The sequence below is a fragment of the Puntigrus tetrazona genome, chromosome 2 (genome assembly GCF_018831695.1).
Source record: "Puntigrus tetrazona isolate hp1 chromosome 2, ASM1883169v1, whole genome shotgun sequence".
NCBI classification, from domain to species: Eukaryota; Metazoa; Chordata; class Actinopteri; order Cypriniformes; family Cyprinidae; genus Puntigrus; species Puntigrus tetrazona.
Window position 1 is genome coordinate 18162301 of NC_056700.1, and position 16536 is coordinate 18178836.

General features: G+C 37.6%; 3 protein-coding genes across 4 annotated transcripts; all 3 read right to left on the reverse strand.

Moving 5' to 3' along the window:
• Positions 1-878: 878 nt before the first annotated feature.
• On the reverse strand, positions 879-4942 carry si:ch211-119o8.6 (uncharacterized protein LOC556659 homolog). The gene is made up of 4 exons (XM_043255462.1): positions 4129-4942; positions 3335-3505; positions 3231-3253; positions 879-3049 (listed from the first exon to the last, which is right to left on the reverse strand). The coding sequence occupies exons 1-4, from the start codon at positions 4411-4413 to the stop codon at positions 1330-1332; spliced, it is 2199 nt and encodes a 732-aa protein (XP_043111397.1). The 5' UTR covers positions 4414-4942; the 3' UTR covers positions 879-1329.
• A 539-nt stretch (positions 4943-5481) lies between these two features.
• Positions 5482-13890, reverse strand: copb2 (COPI coat complex subunit beta 2). 2 transcript variants are annotated; one of them, XM_043259974.1, is made up of 22 exons: positions 13738-13890; positions 12993-13130; positions 12790-12876; positions 12434-12560; positions 12068-12216; positions 11833-11979; positions 11643-11742; positions 11396-11538; positions 10831-11030; positions 10172-10282; positions 9996-10084; positions 9714-9820; positions 9474-9617; positions 9031-9161; positions 8458-8665; positions 8062-8172; positions 7741-7955; positions 7430-7522; positions 6982-7165; positions 6286-6360; positions 5960-6139; positions 5482-5880 (listed from the first exon to the last, which is right to left on the reverse strand). In XM_043259974.1, exons 1-22 carry the CDS (start codon positions 13738-13740, stop codon positions 5785-5787), a joined length of 2838 nt encoding a protein of 945 aa, XP_043115909.1. In that variant the 5' UTR covers positions 13741-13890; the 3' UTR covers positions 5482-5784. The 2 variants fall into 2 exon arrangements, with proteins under 2 accessions (XP_043115909.1, XP_043115908.1); XM_043259973.1 differs by having other exon boundaries at positions 5960-6142.
• A 686-nt stretch (positions 13891-14576) lies between these two features.
• Positions 14577-15910, reverse strand: rbp2b (retinol binding protein 2b, cellular). Its single transcript, XM_043259979.1, has 4 exons — positions 15750-15910; positions 15449-15627; positions 14943-15044; positions 14577-14768 (listed from the first exon to the last, which is right to left on the reverse strand). Exons 1-4 carry the CDS (start codon positions 15820-15822, stop codon positions 14715-14717), a joined length of 408 nt encoding a protein of 135 aa, XP_043115914.1. The 5' UTR covers positions 15823-15910; the 3' UTR covers positions 14577-14714.
• Positions 15911-16536: the final 626 nt, after the last annotated feature.

A 16536-nucleotide genomic window follows, 5' to 3' on the forward strand; every position in this document is an offset into this window, starting at 1 on the left:
GTAAGGAAGAAAAGGGATGACAAATGTTAGTTGCTTAGCGACTGTTGTCAGGGAGACAGAGTGTGACTCTCCCCTGACCAGACTTAGAATTTCTTACTATGTTTATTTGTTCAACAGGGAATGAATTTGCTGGAGTCTGCAAACATCCGACAAATGGGAATACGTGTACAAACACTTGATTGGTTAAAAAAAAATGTAAGAAATATGGAGAAATGGACACAAAATGGAAAGCTCAAGTGCCTGGGTGATGAACTCACTAGAGAGTCTTTTCTGAACACGATCATTATCATAAAAAATATGTAATTTCAGACTATTTATAGCACAGCACCTTTTAAGACATTTCTTAGGTACCTGTGCTGCTTTGAATTGTAAATCAAGTGACCTCTTTAAAAGATTAAAGCACCAAATGTTGAATTTAGAATTGGTGTTATGCAACAACAATGGTGTTATTTGCCCTTTTGAAAAAAAATAGATTAAAAAAATATGCGTAAAGTCGAAAGGCCAGAAATATCCAATCAAATATCCGATTTGGACATCGACCAATGAAAATCCATATGATTTTTCTTCATGATTCATTGTATTATTGTACCCTTTAAGTACAAGAGCGAGTTAATGCAAAGACAGCAGCTTCAGATAAAGTGTTAGTATATTTAAATCCCAGAGCTGGTCCTCGCCTCTAGCTGATATATGCCATTTGCATCAGAATCCAATTTCATTTTGAGACATGTGGACTATTGTTACATTTAACTGCCGTTATATATATCTATCATCTACTCATGAAATGGGGAAAGTGTCAACCAAAACACAAAAAAGGGGTTGTTTTAAAAGTGGACTGTCATTTCAGAGATATTTAAGTTTGAAAAGAGAAATGCACCACATCAGTGTATAAATGACTTTATTGACAAAACAAAACATCCATAATATTCTTGAGACACAGAAACAAAAGCACAATCTCTTTCACTTCACATTGAAATACTTGTATGTTTCAATACTGCAATGTTGGGTTTTCAAGCACCTTTTTAGTATCACGATTCATTGACTTCTGTCTCAAAGCATAGACTGCCATCTGGTGGAGCGATAAATAGTATAAATGCTATTCAAAATGAACTCAAGAGGGGGTCCAATACTCTTTTAATCCTCAATCTCATTACTTAAATGCCTGGACAAAAGTAAGATAATTCTGTAGCAAAGGAAAATGCTAATTAAAGCAATGCTGTGCATAGTAACTGGCTACATCAATTCAGCAATGACTCCTTTCACTAACATATAATAGCTAATGAAAGAAATTAACAAAATTGGCAGAAATCAAAAAGAAAACATTACTTCAATTTAATTTCTCTTGTTGTGAGTTCTCTGATGCTGTTTTAGATGGTCGCTCCTTGTGAATCCCTTCCCACACTCCGAGCACTGGTGAGGCTTCTTCTCAGAGTGCATCTTCTCATGTCGTCTTAGTGTCTCTTTCCTTGCAAACTTCTTCTCACAATGGGAGCAAACATGATCCATCTGTCCTGAATGATGTACTTGGTGAGTAAACAGTTTCCCGTCTGTATTAAAGCTCTCCCCACACTTGAAACACATAAACGGCTTCTCGTCAGTGTGTGCAGTCTTCCGGTGCTTCAGGAGGTAAGACTTGGAACTGAAGTTCTTTTTGCATTCATCACATTTGTACATTTTCTTCTTCCCCGAATGACCCTGCATGTGCAGCTTCAGGCCGCTCGCTGAGCTCAGACATTTTCCACACTCTGAACACTTGTGGACTTTGATCCCTGCGTGAATGTCTTGATGCCTTTTGAAGGTGTCTTGACGAGTGAAGGTTTTGCCACAGGTGGTGCAGTCGAACAGAGTCTTGCTGGAATGGATTATGAGGTGGCTCTTGAGAGTAGAGGAGGACTTGAAGGACACACCGCATTGAGAACAGCTGTAACGTCTTTCGTCGGTGTGCACCACCTTGTGAGCTTTGAGATTTGCCAGCCTAACGAAGCTCCTGGAACACTTATTGCAATGGAATGGTCTTTCCCCAGTGTGTGTGACCTGGTGGGACCTCATACTGTTCCTGAAGCGAAAGCTTTTGTCACATTTCGGGCACTTGTAGGATTTCACCTCAGAGTGTACAGCCAGGTGTCTAGTTCGATCACCTGAAGAAGGGAACCTTTTCCCACAGTGTTCACAAGAGTAGGGTTTCTCTCCAGTGTGAACACGCTCATGCATTTTGAGACTATTGGGATGCTTGAAGGATCTGCTGCAGTATGTGCATTTGTAAGGGGTCTCGGAGGAATGGATTTTTATGTGCGATGTGAGGTGGCTCATCCTTTTGAAGCTGCTCTCGCAGTCTGTGCAATGAAAGGGACGGTTGTCTTGGTGAATGGTTTGATGGGTTTTGAGTTCTTGCTTCCTCAAGAAACTCTTCCCACACACAGAACAGCTGAACGGCCTCTTCCCTGCATGACTACCCAGGTGAACATCCAAGTTAACTTTATTAATGAACTTCTTGTCACATTGCGGGCACGGAAAGGGTCTTTCTCCTGTATGGGTTGCCCTGTGGACTCTCATAGCCGCCGCTGTGTTGAAAAGCTTCCCACAATGATCACACTGGTGGGGCAAGGCACCTACATGCAACCGAAGGTGAGTATTTAGGGTACTTCTTCGAGAAAAGCTTTTCCCACATTGTGAGCAAAAGAAAGGCTTCTCTCCAGTGTGACTCCTCAAGTGGGACTTTAGTCCGCTCTCCCTGATGAACTTCTTTGTGCAATAAGAACAGCCTAACAGCTTCTCGCCAGTGTGTAGCCTCATGTGCATTGAGAGCTCATGTTTACCAGCATAACCCTTTCCACAGATAAAGCACCGGTGTGACTTCTTTAAGGAGTGAGTCTTCTCATGGCTTCTAAGGTCAGATTTTCTTTTAAAACTCTTACCGCATTTTAGACAAAGGTTCGACCTTAATGATTTACTAGTAGTGGGAGGTGGTTGAGAATTATTTCTAAATTCATTGGGTTCCTTTAAGATGGAACTGGGCGCAGAAACTGTGTCAGGTAGCATCAGTTCCTCATCCCTAGAAGCAGTAAATCATGTATAAATCAAAGGTTTATAGGTCAGAGGCAAAGGAAGGTGACTAGGTGACTAAGCAAGCATAAGACATTTAGAAGTTGACAAGTTCACATTTATTATTTCAAAGCATTTATCTACTAACAAGACATCACTGGTCTTTGCATTTTAATGAGCTGATCACTCACCTGGTTTCATTCATCTGCTTCCGCTTGAAAAAAAAAAAGAGCATGTTTTGAGAAGTGTTCCCTACTTGGAAGATGTACATGTGCTGACACTTTTGACATCTTACCTTCACAGAGGCAATGTCCTCTATTGTATTTCCATATATAAGGTCTTCTATGTTTTCTGTTGGTTCATATTTGACCTCCATCAACATTTTGACCATGGTACTGGTGTCCTCTTCTGTTTTAGTGCTGGCAACAGTGCTCATCACCACTGAAAAGTCCTTCTCTACTGACTGCTGTTGGTGTTAGTATAGACATTTACTTGTTTTGCATTGGCAAACATTTTTAACCAAACAGCATCCCACCTTGAGTTTCCATTTCTCTCCTACTCATATTATATCAGGACTGTTAAACTCCACAGCCCTGCAGAGTTTACTTCCAACCCTGCTTGAACACACAAACCAAGTATTTTTGAAAATAACCCTGAAGGACATGATTAGCTGGATCAGGTGTGTTTAATTAGGGTTAGAGCTAAACTCTGCAGGGCTGTGGCCCTCTGGGAATTGAGTTTGACACCCCTGGAATATGATTAATTGGAATAATAAAATGATAAATGCTTATGCTTAAGCAACTGAACAAATGAAGAATAAATTAATCTAAAAGAAAGTGAAACACAAAACACATAGTTTGCATTTGAGGATCCTTGGATCCTTCAGTATGCCTTACAACACCTCTGTGTCAGAGGTAAGGAACGCAAACATACTAGAAGGCTTGGAGGTTGAAAGTATCTAGAAAGCACCTTAATTTGACTTTGCATATAATTTGACCTGCATCACAGCAGATCCCTTAGACAGCTATATTTCACAAAGTAAAAAAAAAAGTAGTTTTCTCTTATTGAAGTGTAAGGCAACTCACTTACCAGTTCACTTTCTGCATTACCCAAATGGAATGTTTTGAAGTTGCTGTCTGGAGAGGATTTACCCCCTGAGGTGAAGCGAGAAATACTTAAATGATGTAGAAGGACAGAACAGTGCGTCTCACTCAAACAAACAGGACACTCCAGGGACTTGTTGAGCTCCCAGTAGCTTTGTAGACAGTTTTTGCACAAGCTGTGGCAACATCTTAGAACAACAAAGTCTTTTAAATAGGAAGTGCACAGATAGCAGACATAATCTGTGACGGGAAGGGGCAAGGTGGCAGCCATATTGTCACAGAGGTTAACAGACAATCAATCACGTTTTATCACATAGTTGTTTTGAAAATTGGTAAAATGTGACTGCTTTGTTCTTCCTCTCTTGTTTCCTAAATGAGTTGAACTGACAAATAATAACCAATTAGGAGCATTAGCGCCATCTAATGGTCAGGATGCTATTTAATGAAATATCTCTAACTTTGTACCAATTTTATTGAACAAACTATCAGCACAAACATTTTAGTAAACATCAAGAAAAGGGTCAGATGCGCATGGGGCAACACAAGACAGCAAGTAAATAATGACACTGTTTTTTGTTTGGGCCACTGTCTGACAGAAATGCAGAAGGATCATTACTACAGATCATAACACTGCTTGCAGATTCTTTCATCTGCAGTAAAACATGAAGTGCTTTGAAACTCCATCCAATTGTGCCAGAATAGCAGCAGCATGTGATAAAGAACTGAGAGAAACCAATGATGGGTCTTTTGCTTTGTAAAATTAAAGTTAATAAAGGTACATTGGAGCTGTATGGATTCTTTGTACAGTATATTGTACAATAAAGTATAATTGAAGTAACTTCACAGTATTGTTAAATCATGTCAGCTGAGGGGAAAAAATTCCATTGTTCGAGATTAAAGACAAAAGTTAATTATGCAGAGAAAATAAATTTTAACTAAACAAAAAATTTTAATTGTTCTGATAGTTATTTTTATATTATTTGTGTGTTAAAAGGTTAAAAAGTTTAAAAAGGCACAAGAAGTATTTGGCCATTTTACCAGAGTAAAATTTATTTTATTAAAAGTCTGGTAATGTGGTACCAGGTTATGAGTGCCCATGAATAAAGAACATCTCCCCTTTTTAAAGTCTGAAAAATGTATCAGTTGTTAATTTTACAAAGGACATTTCACATATTTTATTTAGAGGCCTACTTATTTCAAAATAAAATAAAACCATATGAATCTCCCTTTTTTAAAGTGAATTCTCTTAATATTTTCTTTCATTAAAAGGATTCTATATTTAATTAAAAAAAAAAAAATGTATATATATAAAAAACAATATCATGACAGGAGAAATCAATGTAGTAGAGTATTATCTTTATTATGAATAATGACACCATGATTTATCATGGTTGAACACACAAGAATCAACAAAAAACCTTGATGCACGGGTAAAATGTAAATTGAAGGTCCAGAATGAAGTACAAAAAAAAAAAAAAAAAAACACCATCAATAAAGCACTTGTCTTTCCATTGGTGTTACGCCCTAAAAGACATTTATATTCAGCCCGGTTCACCATAGACTTCAGTTCTGCAGGTCTAACAGGAACAAATAAAAAAGGTTTGGTCACTTAAATAAACTCAATGCTTTCACTGCTGAGGGTTTAGTCGTCTAAGAAGTCGTCATCCAGATTGACGTCTGTGGTGTCAATGTCATCAAGCTCCATGTTATCCAAATCATCCTCCAGATCATCGATAACCTGAACATAAATCACAGTGTAAGGTTACATCAAGCCTGTTATTAAAATGTTTTTTTTTTACTATATTTTGATCATATACCTTCTGTTCTGCTGCTGTTGTCATGGGAGGCTCTTTGTGTGTCTTCTCCTCAACGGTCTGAGCAGGCTGGGATTCTGCATGACTAATAGTAGGCACTGCTGCAACTACTGGAGCCGAGACGCCTGCCGACACCGAGGCCAAAACATCTACTTCCTCTGGGGCCTCCTCTGCATCCTTCACCTGCTGAACATACACAGGCCAATCGATTAGTTCATGCATAGTAAGACATATTAGACCAGCTTCTTAGACCACACTGTTGTTCTGGTAAAATGGGCTATAAATTTACTACCATCAACAAAATAAGTGCCTGATAAACAGACACACACCTGCGTGGGAGTGGGGATAATTCCTTTGGGTTCATAACCGGTGGCCTCCTCGAGAACATTTCTTTCTTCATTGGGCTACAGAAATAAAAACGAGAAGGGAAAAAAACATTGGCTACACAGTCACTTTAATTAAAAAGGTGCATTATACAGAAATAAAACGGATTTAAAAAAAATAAACTAAATAAATATACTAGTGTAACAGAGCAGTGATAATCAGTTTTTAAATATTAGCATTACTACTGTTTGTACTGCTTGGATCCCATTCAAGTACACAGTAAAGAGATTTGAGGACAGTGTTGTCTGCAGTTATTTAAAACTGTTAAATTTTTTTTGTTAATTAAAAAGCTGAAAAAAATAATTAGATTAGTTTACATATATAAGAGTATTATTTAAACATTATTTTATACATACTAATATCATATATATATATATATATATATATATATATATATATATATATATATATATATATATATATATATATATATATTTTTTTTTTTTTTTAAATAATAATATGCTTAAATGAAAATTAGATACTGAAAAAAAGCAGTAATACAATTAATACAACCAAAATATAAAAAAAGCTAAATATAAATATAAAAAACCTTCAAACTAATAAATTGACCAAAATGAATAAGAATGGTACATAAAAAAATAATAAAATACCTTAACAGTAAAAATCTAAAGTTTTCTTACCGTGACCAATGGGTAGTCAGACGCAGGTCTGGTTTGGCCGAGGCAGCTCTCTCTCAGGTACTGTTCTGCTACAAAAGCTTCTCTTAGGCCTGGGAACAAGTTCTCATACTCTGTGGGATCTGCCAGAGACTCTGCTGCTTTCTGATTCACTTTAGACAAACTCTCTCTCCAAAGCTTCACCACCCTGTGAACAAACCCAGACATGCAGGTTTGTAAAGGTAAAGAAAAAAAACATTTGAATTTAGAGTTTGATCAAATAACAGTCAAAAAGAGACTCATTTTAGCTTTGTGAAACTGGAAACCGAAGGTAAAGTGTACAGTGCTGTGGGGATACAGAATCTTACAGTGTACGCTGATTGTAAACTGAACAGAAAGGTTTTATATTCTACATACTATTTTTTATTCATACTATTTCAACAAACACTTTGCTGTGGCAATAAACACAGACCTGGATACTTGGCTGGGCAGATATGTGCGGGCAAGAAAAGCTGCTTCTGGTAGACGATTTGTCTTGATTAGAAGCTCCAAACAGTTGTCCAGTCTGACAAGATAAACAAAAAAAAAACAGAAATCAAAAAAAAAAAAGCAACTATATTTAAAAATAACAATGTGTGACTGAAACACGACATCCTCCAGCAGTGTAGGAATTACTAGTAGACTACAAAATTAAAATCCACAAGAGTAAAACATCTGTAGTCAACATTTTTCTATTTTTATTTCAGCTGACAAAGTTTTTTTTTTCTTCCGTTTGATGCTTACTTTCCCTGCAGGAAGTAGGTCATGAAGGCAACATTGTTTTTGCCGTCACGCTCTGCCCCCTCTGCAAGCTTGGCAACCATAGCAGCGTTGCCAGATGCAGTGGCCAGCAGCAGCAGTCCTCCATAGTCCTGGGCATGATGGAGGCACTCCTGTGCCAAACCAAACTGGCACTTACTGATGGCCAACTCTGCCAACTGCTTCCACTTCTGCTCAGACTACAAAAGAAAAGCAGCAACATAAGAAAGGTGTCAGAAGCAGTGTCTTATTTCAATAAATGTAAACTGAGCTTGGCCGCAACTAGAGTGCTTGACAATCACAAACCTCAGCTTCGACTGCTAGCTGATAAGCAATTTTCAGCTCTCCTAACTGAAGCGCCAGCTCGAACCGGTGCTCTGGATCAGTGGACACGGCCAGAGCCTGCTGCTTGAAACCCTGCAGGCACACAAACAAGAGATCCTTCAGATATCACAGAATATGTACAGAATAGCATTTTGACTTACTGCACATTTGGGAGCCAATCAAGCTTTTCTTGACAAACAATTGCATTGATCTTCAAAAGCACTTTGATATTATACCTTGTATTTCATATTGTTTTTAAATGTTTGAACAAGCACATGGGTTAATCTAAGATGCCTATTATTTTAGCAGAGCAAAAACTATTTTTTTTACCTTACATTATGGAAACCATCACTTACAGGCAAACATTTAAAGTCTTACCTGTTTTTCCAAGAAGTGGGCAACTCTAGTCCTCTGTTCTTTCGGGATGGTAGGCAGCACTTTGTCTGCCATTCCAAAGTCTCTGCGCATGACGGCTGTTTGGTACTCCAAGACAGACACCAGAAGAGAGTAACTCACTATGTTCAGCTCCTTATCACCCAGGTAAAGACGGTCGTCTTTAGGAATGTATCCCAGAAGGTACATGGTTCTAAGGAAAATAACTCACCGTTAGACTTCAAAATTATAAATAGATGTTTTCATGTATCTACACTATTGTTTACACGTTGGGTTCAGTAAAAAGAAAATAATTATTCAGCAAGGGTGCAATAAATTGATAAAGTGAATACCGTCTTTTAATTTTGTATTTTTCAAACAAATCCACAAATATTAAGCACAGCTATTTTCAACATTGACAATAATAATATGTTTTTAAACAGCAAATCAGCATATTAGACAAATTTTTGAAGAATAAATGTAAAACTGATGTCTAATAGTCAAAAAAAAAAAAAAAAAAAAAGTTTGTAATGGTAGTGTGTGGACTAATACTTCCAAAACCATCAACTTTAACTGTACCTGTCCAGGTGAGCAATTGTGACAATCTCTCCTCCAACAAAGTAGTTGAGTCTGTTGACAGAGCTGGTGTAAATGAAACAGTCTCCCACCCACAGACCAGTCTTTACCACTTCCTGTATCTCTCCCAGGACCTGCACACACAAACACACATGATCAAAAGCTCAAACCAATCTATTAAGTCAATATTAAATCAAAACTGACTGAATCGATTTTAATATAAATCTTGGCTGTACTATGAATGATTGTTGTAGAACAATTTACTTATTTAATTAATTATTTATTGGGATTTTTGGCAATTACAGGAATAATTAAGAACAAAAAGAAAAGGAAATGTTTATTTTTCTAATTATAATTGTATTCATTGTAACAGCTTACACTTCCTCTGAAACATTTTTTCTTCATCTGGTTAAACATGATTGTTTTTAACACTGATGTACACCTACCTCAAAAGCATCTTCAATACCATCTTCTGTAACCCCCTCATTTGACTCCTGTGATGCGGCCACCTTCTCTGACAGATAGCGCAGGATGAAGAAAGACTCCTCTGTGGCAATGCACACCAGCTCACCGGAGTCTGACCAGAAAATCTGCAAATAGATGCAAGATGCAATTGGTCCAGACAGACTAAAAATGTCCCAATCATGCAGACAAATAAAAATGCAGGACTGGAGCAGATGACTCACATGTTTGGGCTGGATTTCAATGCGGCGAATCAGCTCTGTGTTCTCCCAGTCATAGAAAGCCAAGCCATTCACTGATCGGACACCCAGCAGGAAGCCACCATAGATACCTGCAAACACATGTACATAAACCTATAAAATAATAGCAATTTTCCTACATTCAGCATAAAATGTAACAGTATGCAATATGCTATGAGCAAGTACATTTTTGATGTGCTTCTTACATTTGCATACAAAGTTGTGAATATAGAGATTACTATTGCCCTTGATACAGATTCAGTTTACCTTCTGCTCCAAAGTCTGGCTTAAAAGATTTTTTCTCCTTAAAATTTTTGAAGATCTTCACCACACTGCTGCTTTCCCGAATAGCATACCTTAAATTAAAACAAGCAACATCATTATTAAGCGTTTTTGACAGTCGTCTCCTACAGCCATCTTCTATGTGCTAGTAGAGTACTTACTCAGATGAATCATGAGCCCAGACAAACTCCTGTGCAGATCCGAAGCTCTTATTTCTCAGAGCCATGGCCGTGTAGATTATGTACTCTCCATCTCCACACACCACCACAAACCTAAGCACAATGCAAAATTAAAACAAACTGCGGCAAAAATCAGGTGATATGTAAATGAGCGGCATTAAAAAAAATAGATGTTAGTGGTTCAATAGATGTTAGTGGTTCATCACAAATTTCATGGTTCGGTTCATATAAAACACAGTTGGCAGTACTCAGGTACAAAAATTTAATAATGTGTATATATAAAAAAAAAAATGCTTAGTATACTTTCATTTTATATAAGTATAAATTAAACAATTTTTTGTTGTTTGATGGACATAATGACAGCACAAGGTATTATTAAGCGGCTGTCCCTTTAAGACCTGTTGCACGGATCTTAAATGATACACATTCAATTTCTTCCTCAGCAGTAACCAAATGCTTTTACCAGTATTAGTGTTGAGATTGGTATTTTGTCACAATTTTGTGTTTATGTGTGTCTGTACAAATGGTTAAATTTCACAATCATTATGTGGAACTTGTGTGTGCCAAACTGCGGGGCTCGAGCCGTATGCTCACAGAACAACTAAAATCTGTTCAACCATTAATAGATGTGGTGTTCTTACCTTCCATTAGGATTGTGCTGGATGGTTTGAGGGTAGATCTCACAGCTGCCCATGTCTTTCACTGCCAGTGGCAGCCTCTCACCGTCCTTGATCTCAGCATCTCCCATAGCTTTGAGGTTAGCCTGCTGAATCTCTGAGTGCTTGGCCCAAATTATTTTTCCATTGGTGTCCATGGACATGGCTGGCTCCTCACGACCGAGCTAAAGCACAAATAACAAGCGGTTAACTTACAGAGAACTATTCGCATGAGATAAAATTATATAAAAGCTATTCAAATAAGTAGTTCATGTTAATTTAAGTTGATAGAAGTGCCATTTAAAATGTAATATCTATACTTTGAATAGAAAGCTCAAAGGAACAGCATTTATTTGAAATATAGGTCTTCTTTAACATTATCTATCCTCTACCCTCTTCCGACCACCTGCTGACAGCCCTGGCCCTGGAGCAACATGATGGCTCTCGTAGCTGGGACTGAACTTTCCAATTACCAGCCCAGAGGTTCAGCCAATCTGTCACACCACTGACACGGAACAGCACGGTGTTACTTTTAAATTATTTTTAGTACCTTGATAATGATGCTGCCTTCATCATAGCCCAATGCCACACTGTTGGAGCCGCGCAAGCCAGACACGCACCACACTCGCTCCATGCCATAGTTCAGGGTGCTCTCTAGACGATAAGTGCTGGAGTGCCAGATACGAACCGTGCCTAAACATCAAAACAAGTTACATTTGCGTCAGGAACGAGGTAGTGTAGTTTTACAAAAAGTAACCATTAAAAGACCTATGACATTTTATCATGTCACAACTCACCGTCCTCTGATCCGGTAATGATGATTGGCAGCTCTGGGTGGAAGTTTACACAGGAAACATTCTGAGCATGCCCCTCGAGCGTCTGAACACATGTCTTATTCTAAAGAGAGAAAGGTATACAGAACAAAATTAAATAACTGGCCGTCAGTGACTTGCCGCATTAGGCAGATCAATATTTTCAACATCATACCTGATAGTCCCAAATCTTGACCAGTCTGTCATCAGCTCCAGATATGAGGTAGGGTTTATCTCCTCCGCTGTAATAATCAATGCAGTTCACTCCCTTATCATGGCCCTCCAGAGTGAAGTTAGGAGAAGAAGAGCCCAGTTGCCAAACCTGAAACAAAGCACACAGAGGGAATCAAATGTGAAATGTCAGAAGCCAGAGTGAAATTTGCTCTATCCAGGTCAGTGTTCAGACATACCTTTATGGTTCTGTCCAGTGAAGCACTTGCAAACTGGTTGTTGTCTTTGGGGTTGATGACAATCTGCATGACGTAGTGTGTGTGGCCCTCAAACACCTGACTGCAGGACCACTTCTTCTCCCAGTCCCAGAGCTTTATCAACATGTCATCTAAACATACCCAGATCCGATGAGTATTAAACCAAAAACATTTACATATAAACGTTGATAAACTTTTATCAATTTAATGCAACCTGAATGAATTAAAATAATATTTTCTTTAAAAATAATCTTACTGACCCAACCAATGGTGGTGTAAAATGTAATGCACATTTATCTATGCATATATACATGTGCAATATTAATACAAATATTAATCTATACATACCACTGCTTGTGAGGATGTAGGGCTGGGTGGGATGAACAGCGATGCAGCGAATGTAATCTGAATGGGCCTCAAACATATGTACTCGCTCTAGTGTGTTATAGTTGAAAACCCGAATTTGCATGTCATCCTACAAAAAAGGCAGGAAATGTATCAAAAGTTCCATATTTATCTATTATTATACATCTATTATATATTATTACTAGTGTTGTCAAACGATTAAATGTGATCAATCGCATACAAAAATTTTTTTACATTATACATGTATGTGTACTTTTGCGTATATTTATTGTGAATATATAAATAAACACAAATACAGTATATAAAATATTTACATTATTCTTCATGTTAATACTTACAGCACCAGTAATGACCCAATTTTTCCTGGCAACAAACTTGGCGGCTCTTACTGGAAGGTCACAGACCTCAAAAGTCTTAACCAGAGTCTGTGAAAGAACAATATTAGACATTAGATAAACTTGCAAAACACACTGCCGTATCCCTAATGTTAAGATGGTAATATACTGAAAATGCTAAAAGAAACATAAGGTCTGCCAGTCACCTGTGTTTCATGGTTCCACACACAGACACTTCCATTGTACAGACTGGCCAGCATCCATGGCTCGGACGGGTGAAGGTCTACGCTTTTGACACGGTCAGATCGAGCCGTGAGTTTGCGCTTGATGTCCAGCCTCAGAGGCTAGAAAAGAAGAATCAAAATTGCTATTGCGCACAAGTTGATCTTGGTTGACAGCAGCAGAAAGCAGTGACATTCAACGATGACTGTTTTTCTCCACAAGTAAAAAAAATTATATTCAACACCCGGTGAGTTAAAAGTCCGATTTTGTAACAGCAGCTAACTTTTCAGCACAGTTAATAAGCAACAAAATGACAACAAATCAAGCCTCTTCCATATGATGTCAGAAACTGACGTACCATTTTACTGTACATAATATATTTGTACAAGAACATTTTTACAGTGCTTATTAACAAGTACTTCATGTTAAAGTCATATCAGCTGATAGCTAGAACATACTATTTCCCTTCATAACAACATTTCATTGAGCAATGAAGTTATAATATATTTAAGTATAAGGATTTAAATAAACGTATCAACTATAAAAAGTAAGACTACAAATGAATAAATATTTCAGTCAACTGACTGAATGATGAGTTGTCTATGTGGCCATTGCAAGGGCCTTTGAGGCTAACATCGCAAGCTAACGCTACTCAAAGCGTATTTTTCCTCGCTATCTCAGAACCAGGTCTAATATTGCCAATAACACAAATACCGATGTCACACTTACCATCTTTGCGTTTACTGGTTTTGGTCTCCTTCACCTGCAGTATTTTATATCGTCCACCGAGAGTCTGATGTGTTTTTTAGGCTGCAGTTTCGTGCACGGCAGGCAACTGTGACGTGGAACTTCCTCAAAGCCCGTGCGCTTGACGTCGGAAGCGTTGACGTGACACTCGGACGGCTTCGGAGTCTTTCGGGTAATGTCGGTCAAACTCGGCTTTTGAGGGACGCTTGCGGTGAGTTTGAGCTTAACCCTTTCGTGTAAAGCCAAAAATGGCAGCTTTAATGTATTTATGATGAATAACGTTTCAAAATACAGTGTTAATGTTTAAGATATTCAGATATGATAAATATTACGTATAAAACGTAGCCTAACAGGAGATCAGGGCTAGTCGTCATAAGGAACCTGTTACATGCTATATAGCTACATCTCGATTGGCTATAGTCTTCAGTCAAGAGTACATACCCAATTGTTTTCCAATTGCTTGTTTTCTACATTGTATCTTCGAAAGAACGATTTATTAAGCCTGTTATAATTAAAGTACTAGTTAGATAATACCTATTATAATGAAGTCAAATAATTAACAAGTTTATTTGTTTAGATACGTGGATCTTTAAATAGTCCTCCAATGTATGTGAAACGATTTTTAGCTCATTATGGTAAAAATAACTTTGTTGATAGCTCTACAGCATAGTGTGTTGTCTCCAAGTTACCAAAGAAAATAACGTATGCCAATTATTTTTTTTTTTAATGTGTGGTTTGAAACTGCATGTGAGAAAGGTAGAGAGAAAACTGTTCACAAGTTCACAAGTTTGACTGAGTTACATTCACGGGAAACGATGAGCTATAACATTCATATCTTTATTTAGACGCAAGGAAATACAATTTCCCACAGAAGTGTTGAAAGTGTTAATCAGGTTAACACACAGCCTGATTTTGACAGACATGATAGTAGAACAACATGAACTGAATCACATGACAAATCAGTCTTTTCTTTTGTACACTTGCTGGCACACAGCGTCCTCACATGTCAGCTCCTGTGAAATGATCATTAGGTCAAAGCACACAGCAAAGCAGAAAAAAGTGAAAGAAATTAATTAGATGTAATACTTTTATCAGTAATGTTCCATTGAAACATAAAAATATGTTTCTAAAAATTCTAACCTTTATCAGCAGTATTAATATTTCCCATAGAATGACTGAATGCTCACCAAATAAAGCTTGTCATCTTCTATCCAGTGTTTCCATCCCCGGTTGGCTTTCTCACCTTTCTGGATGGCCACCAATTTGTCCCCTTCCCAGGTCACCAGAGTCTGTAGATGTAAAAAAAAAAAAAAAAAAAAAATATATATATATATATATATATATATATATATATATATATATATATATATATATATATATATATATATATATATATATATACATACATATACACTTCAAAATGTGCTCTGTTTTTACAAAATGTTTAATCAAAACCAACTCATTTTATAATTTATGAGAGCTACAGTATTAGAAATACAGTATTAGAAAATTAGAAAGAATTTTGTCCCTCTGGGCAAAAGTTGAAGCCCGTTCTCTATTTGTTTTACTGTGGGTTCATCACTGAACAAACTTACTGAGATCATGGCCAACAGGCCAACGCTGAGGTAACTACAGGTTACATAACATTGTCATTAGAAGAGGATCACAGCTATTAAATATATGTATAGTTCACCTTTAGCATCCTGTTGTCAAATCCTTTAGTAAACTCTTCCTTCTCAACTCCAACAGTGAAGCTAAGCTCATAGCTCTTGAAGGTGCTCTGCGTAGTAATTACAAAGTTGTCCTCATCCTGGATAAAGGTCTTTATTGGAGTAAGGTTTGCTGCAATCTTGCGGATGGCAAAGTTAATTTCTATGAGAGTAAATATTTGTAACTTGGCGTGGTCATTTCCATGATAAAAACTATATCACGTACAGCTGTTTAATAAAACAATCTATTTCTACTCTGAACAACAGACAACATATCAAGCTTACCCAGCGCTTTGAGGTAATTTTCAAGGTTTTCGCTCGACTCCAGCTCCCATTTTCCAGTGAAATCCACAGGCATGGTTGCGCTTATGAGCTCTGGATGTCAGGAGCGTTGTCAGGTCCAGTGAGGAGGTGGATCAAAGCTTTTATACTCAACTGTTTATTCAAAATGAGGGGAGAGGGCAGAGTAACGATAAGAGAGATCTGTGACCTACTGAGACAGGAGTGAGAGACCACCTTCAACTACTAAAAAAAGAGATTGATACATCCATAAGCACTCACACTGCAGGATCAGGTGTAATACTTTAAAGCAGGGGTGTCCGAACTATGGCCTGTGGATGAATTGTAAGTGGCCCGCAGCATAATATATTATACATGGCCCGCAACGTATTATTTTGGAAAATATGCAGTTTCACAATGTCACCACAAGATGGCAGCCACAAAATTTAAGACCAGACGAATAGGTAAAAAAAAAAAATTAAATAAAACAATAATAGTAAAAACTATTTTAAAACTCATATCCGTTTTCATTTCTTTCGCGCACGAGAATATCCGAACGGTTCGAAAGCGGAAGTGCGTAACTCACGTGAACCGCGCAAGCTCAGGAAAAATGATTTTGCGATCACGCGACGACTAAACAGCGCTTTGAGAAGCGTTTGAGTTTGGAGCAGAGGTTTCCATACAAACCGCAGATTCCGCACTGATTTAAAGTAGTTTAAAGACATTCTCAACAACACTGAAGAGGAAAATAGGAGAAACGTTGTGTGACAACAATACAAAAGATTACTTTTTA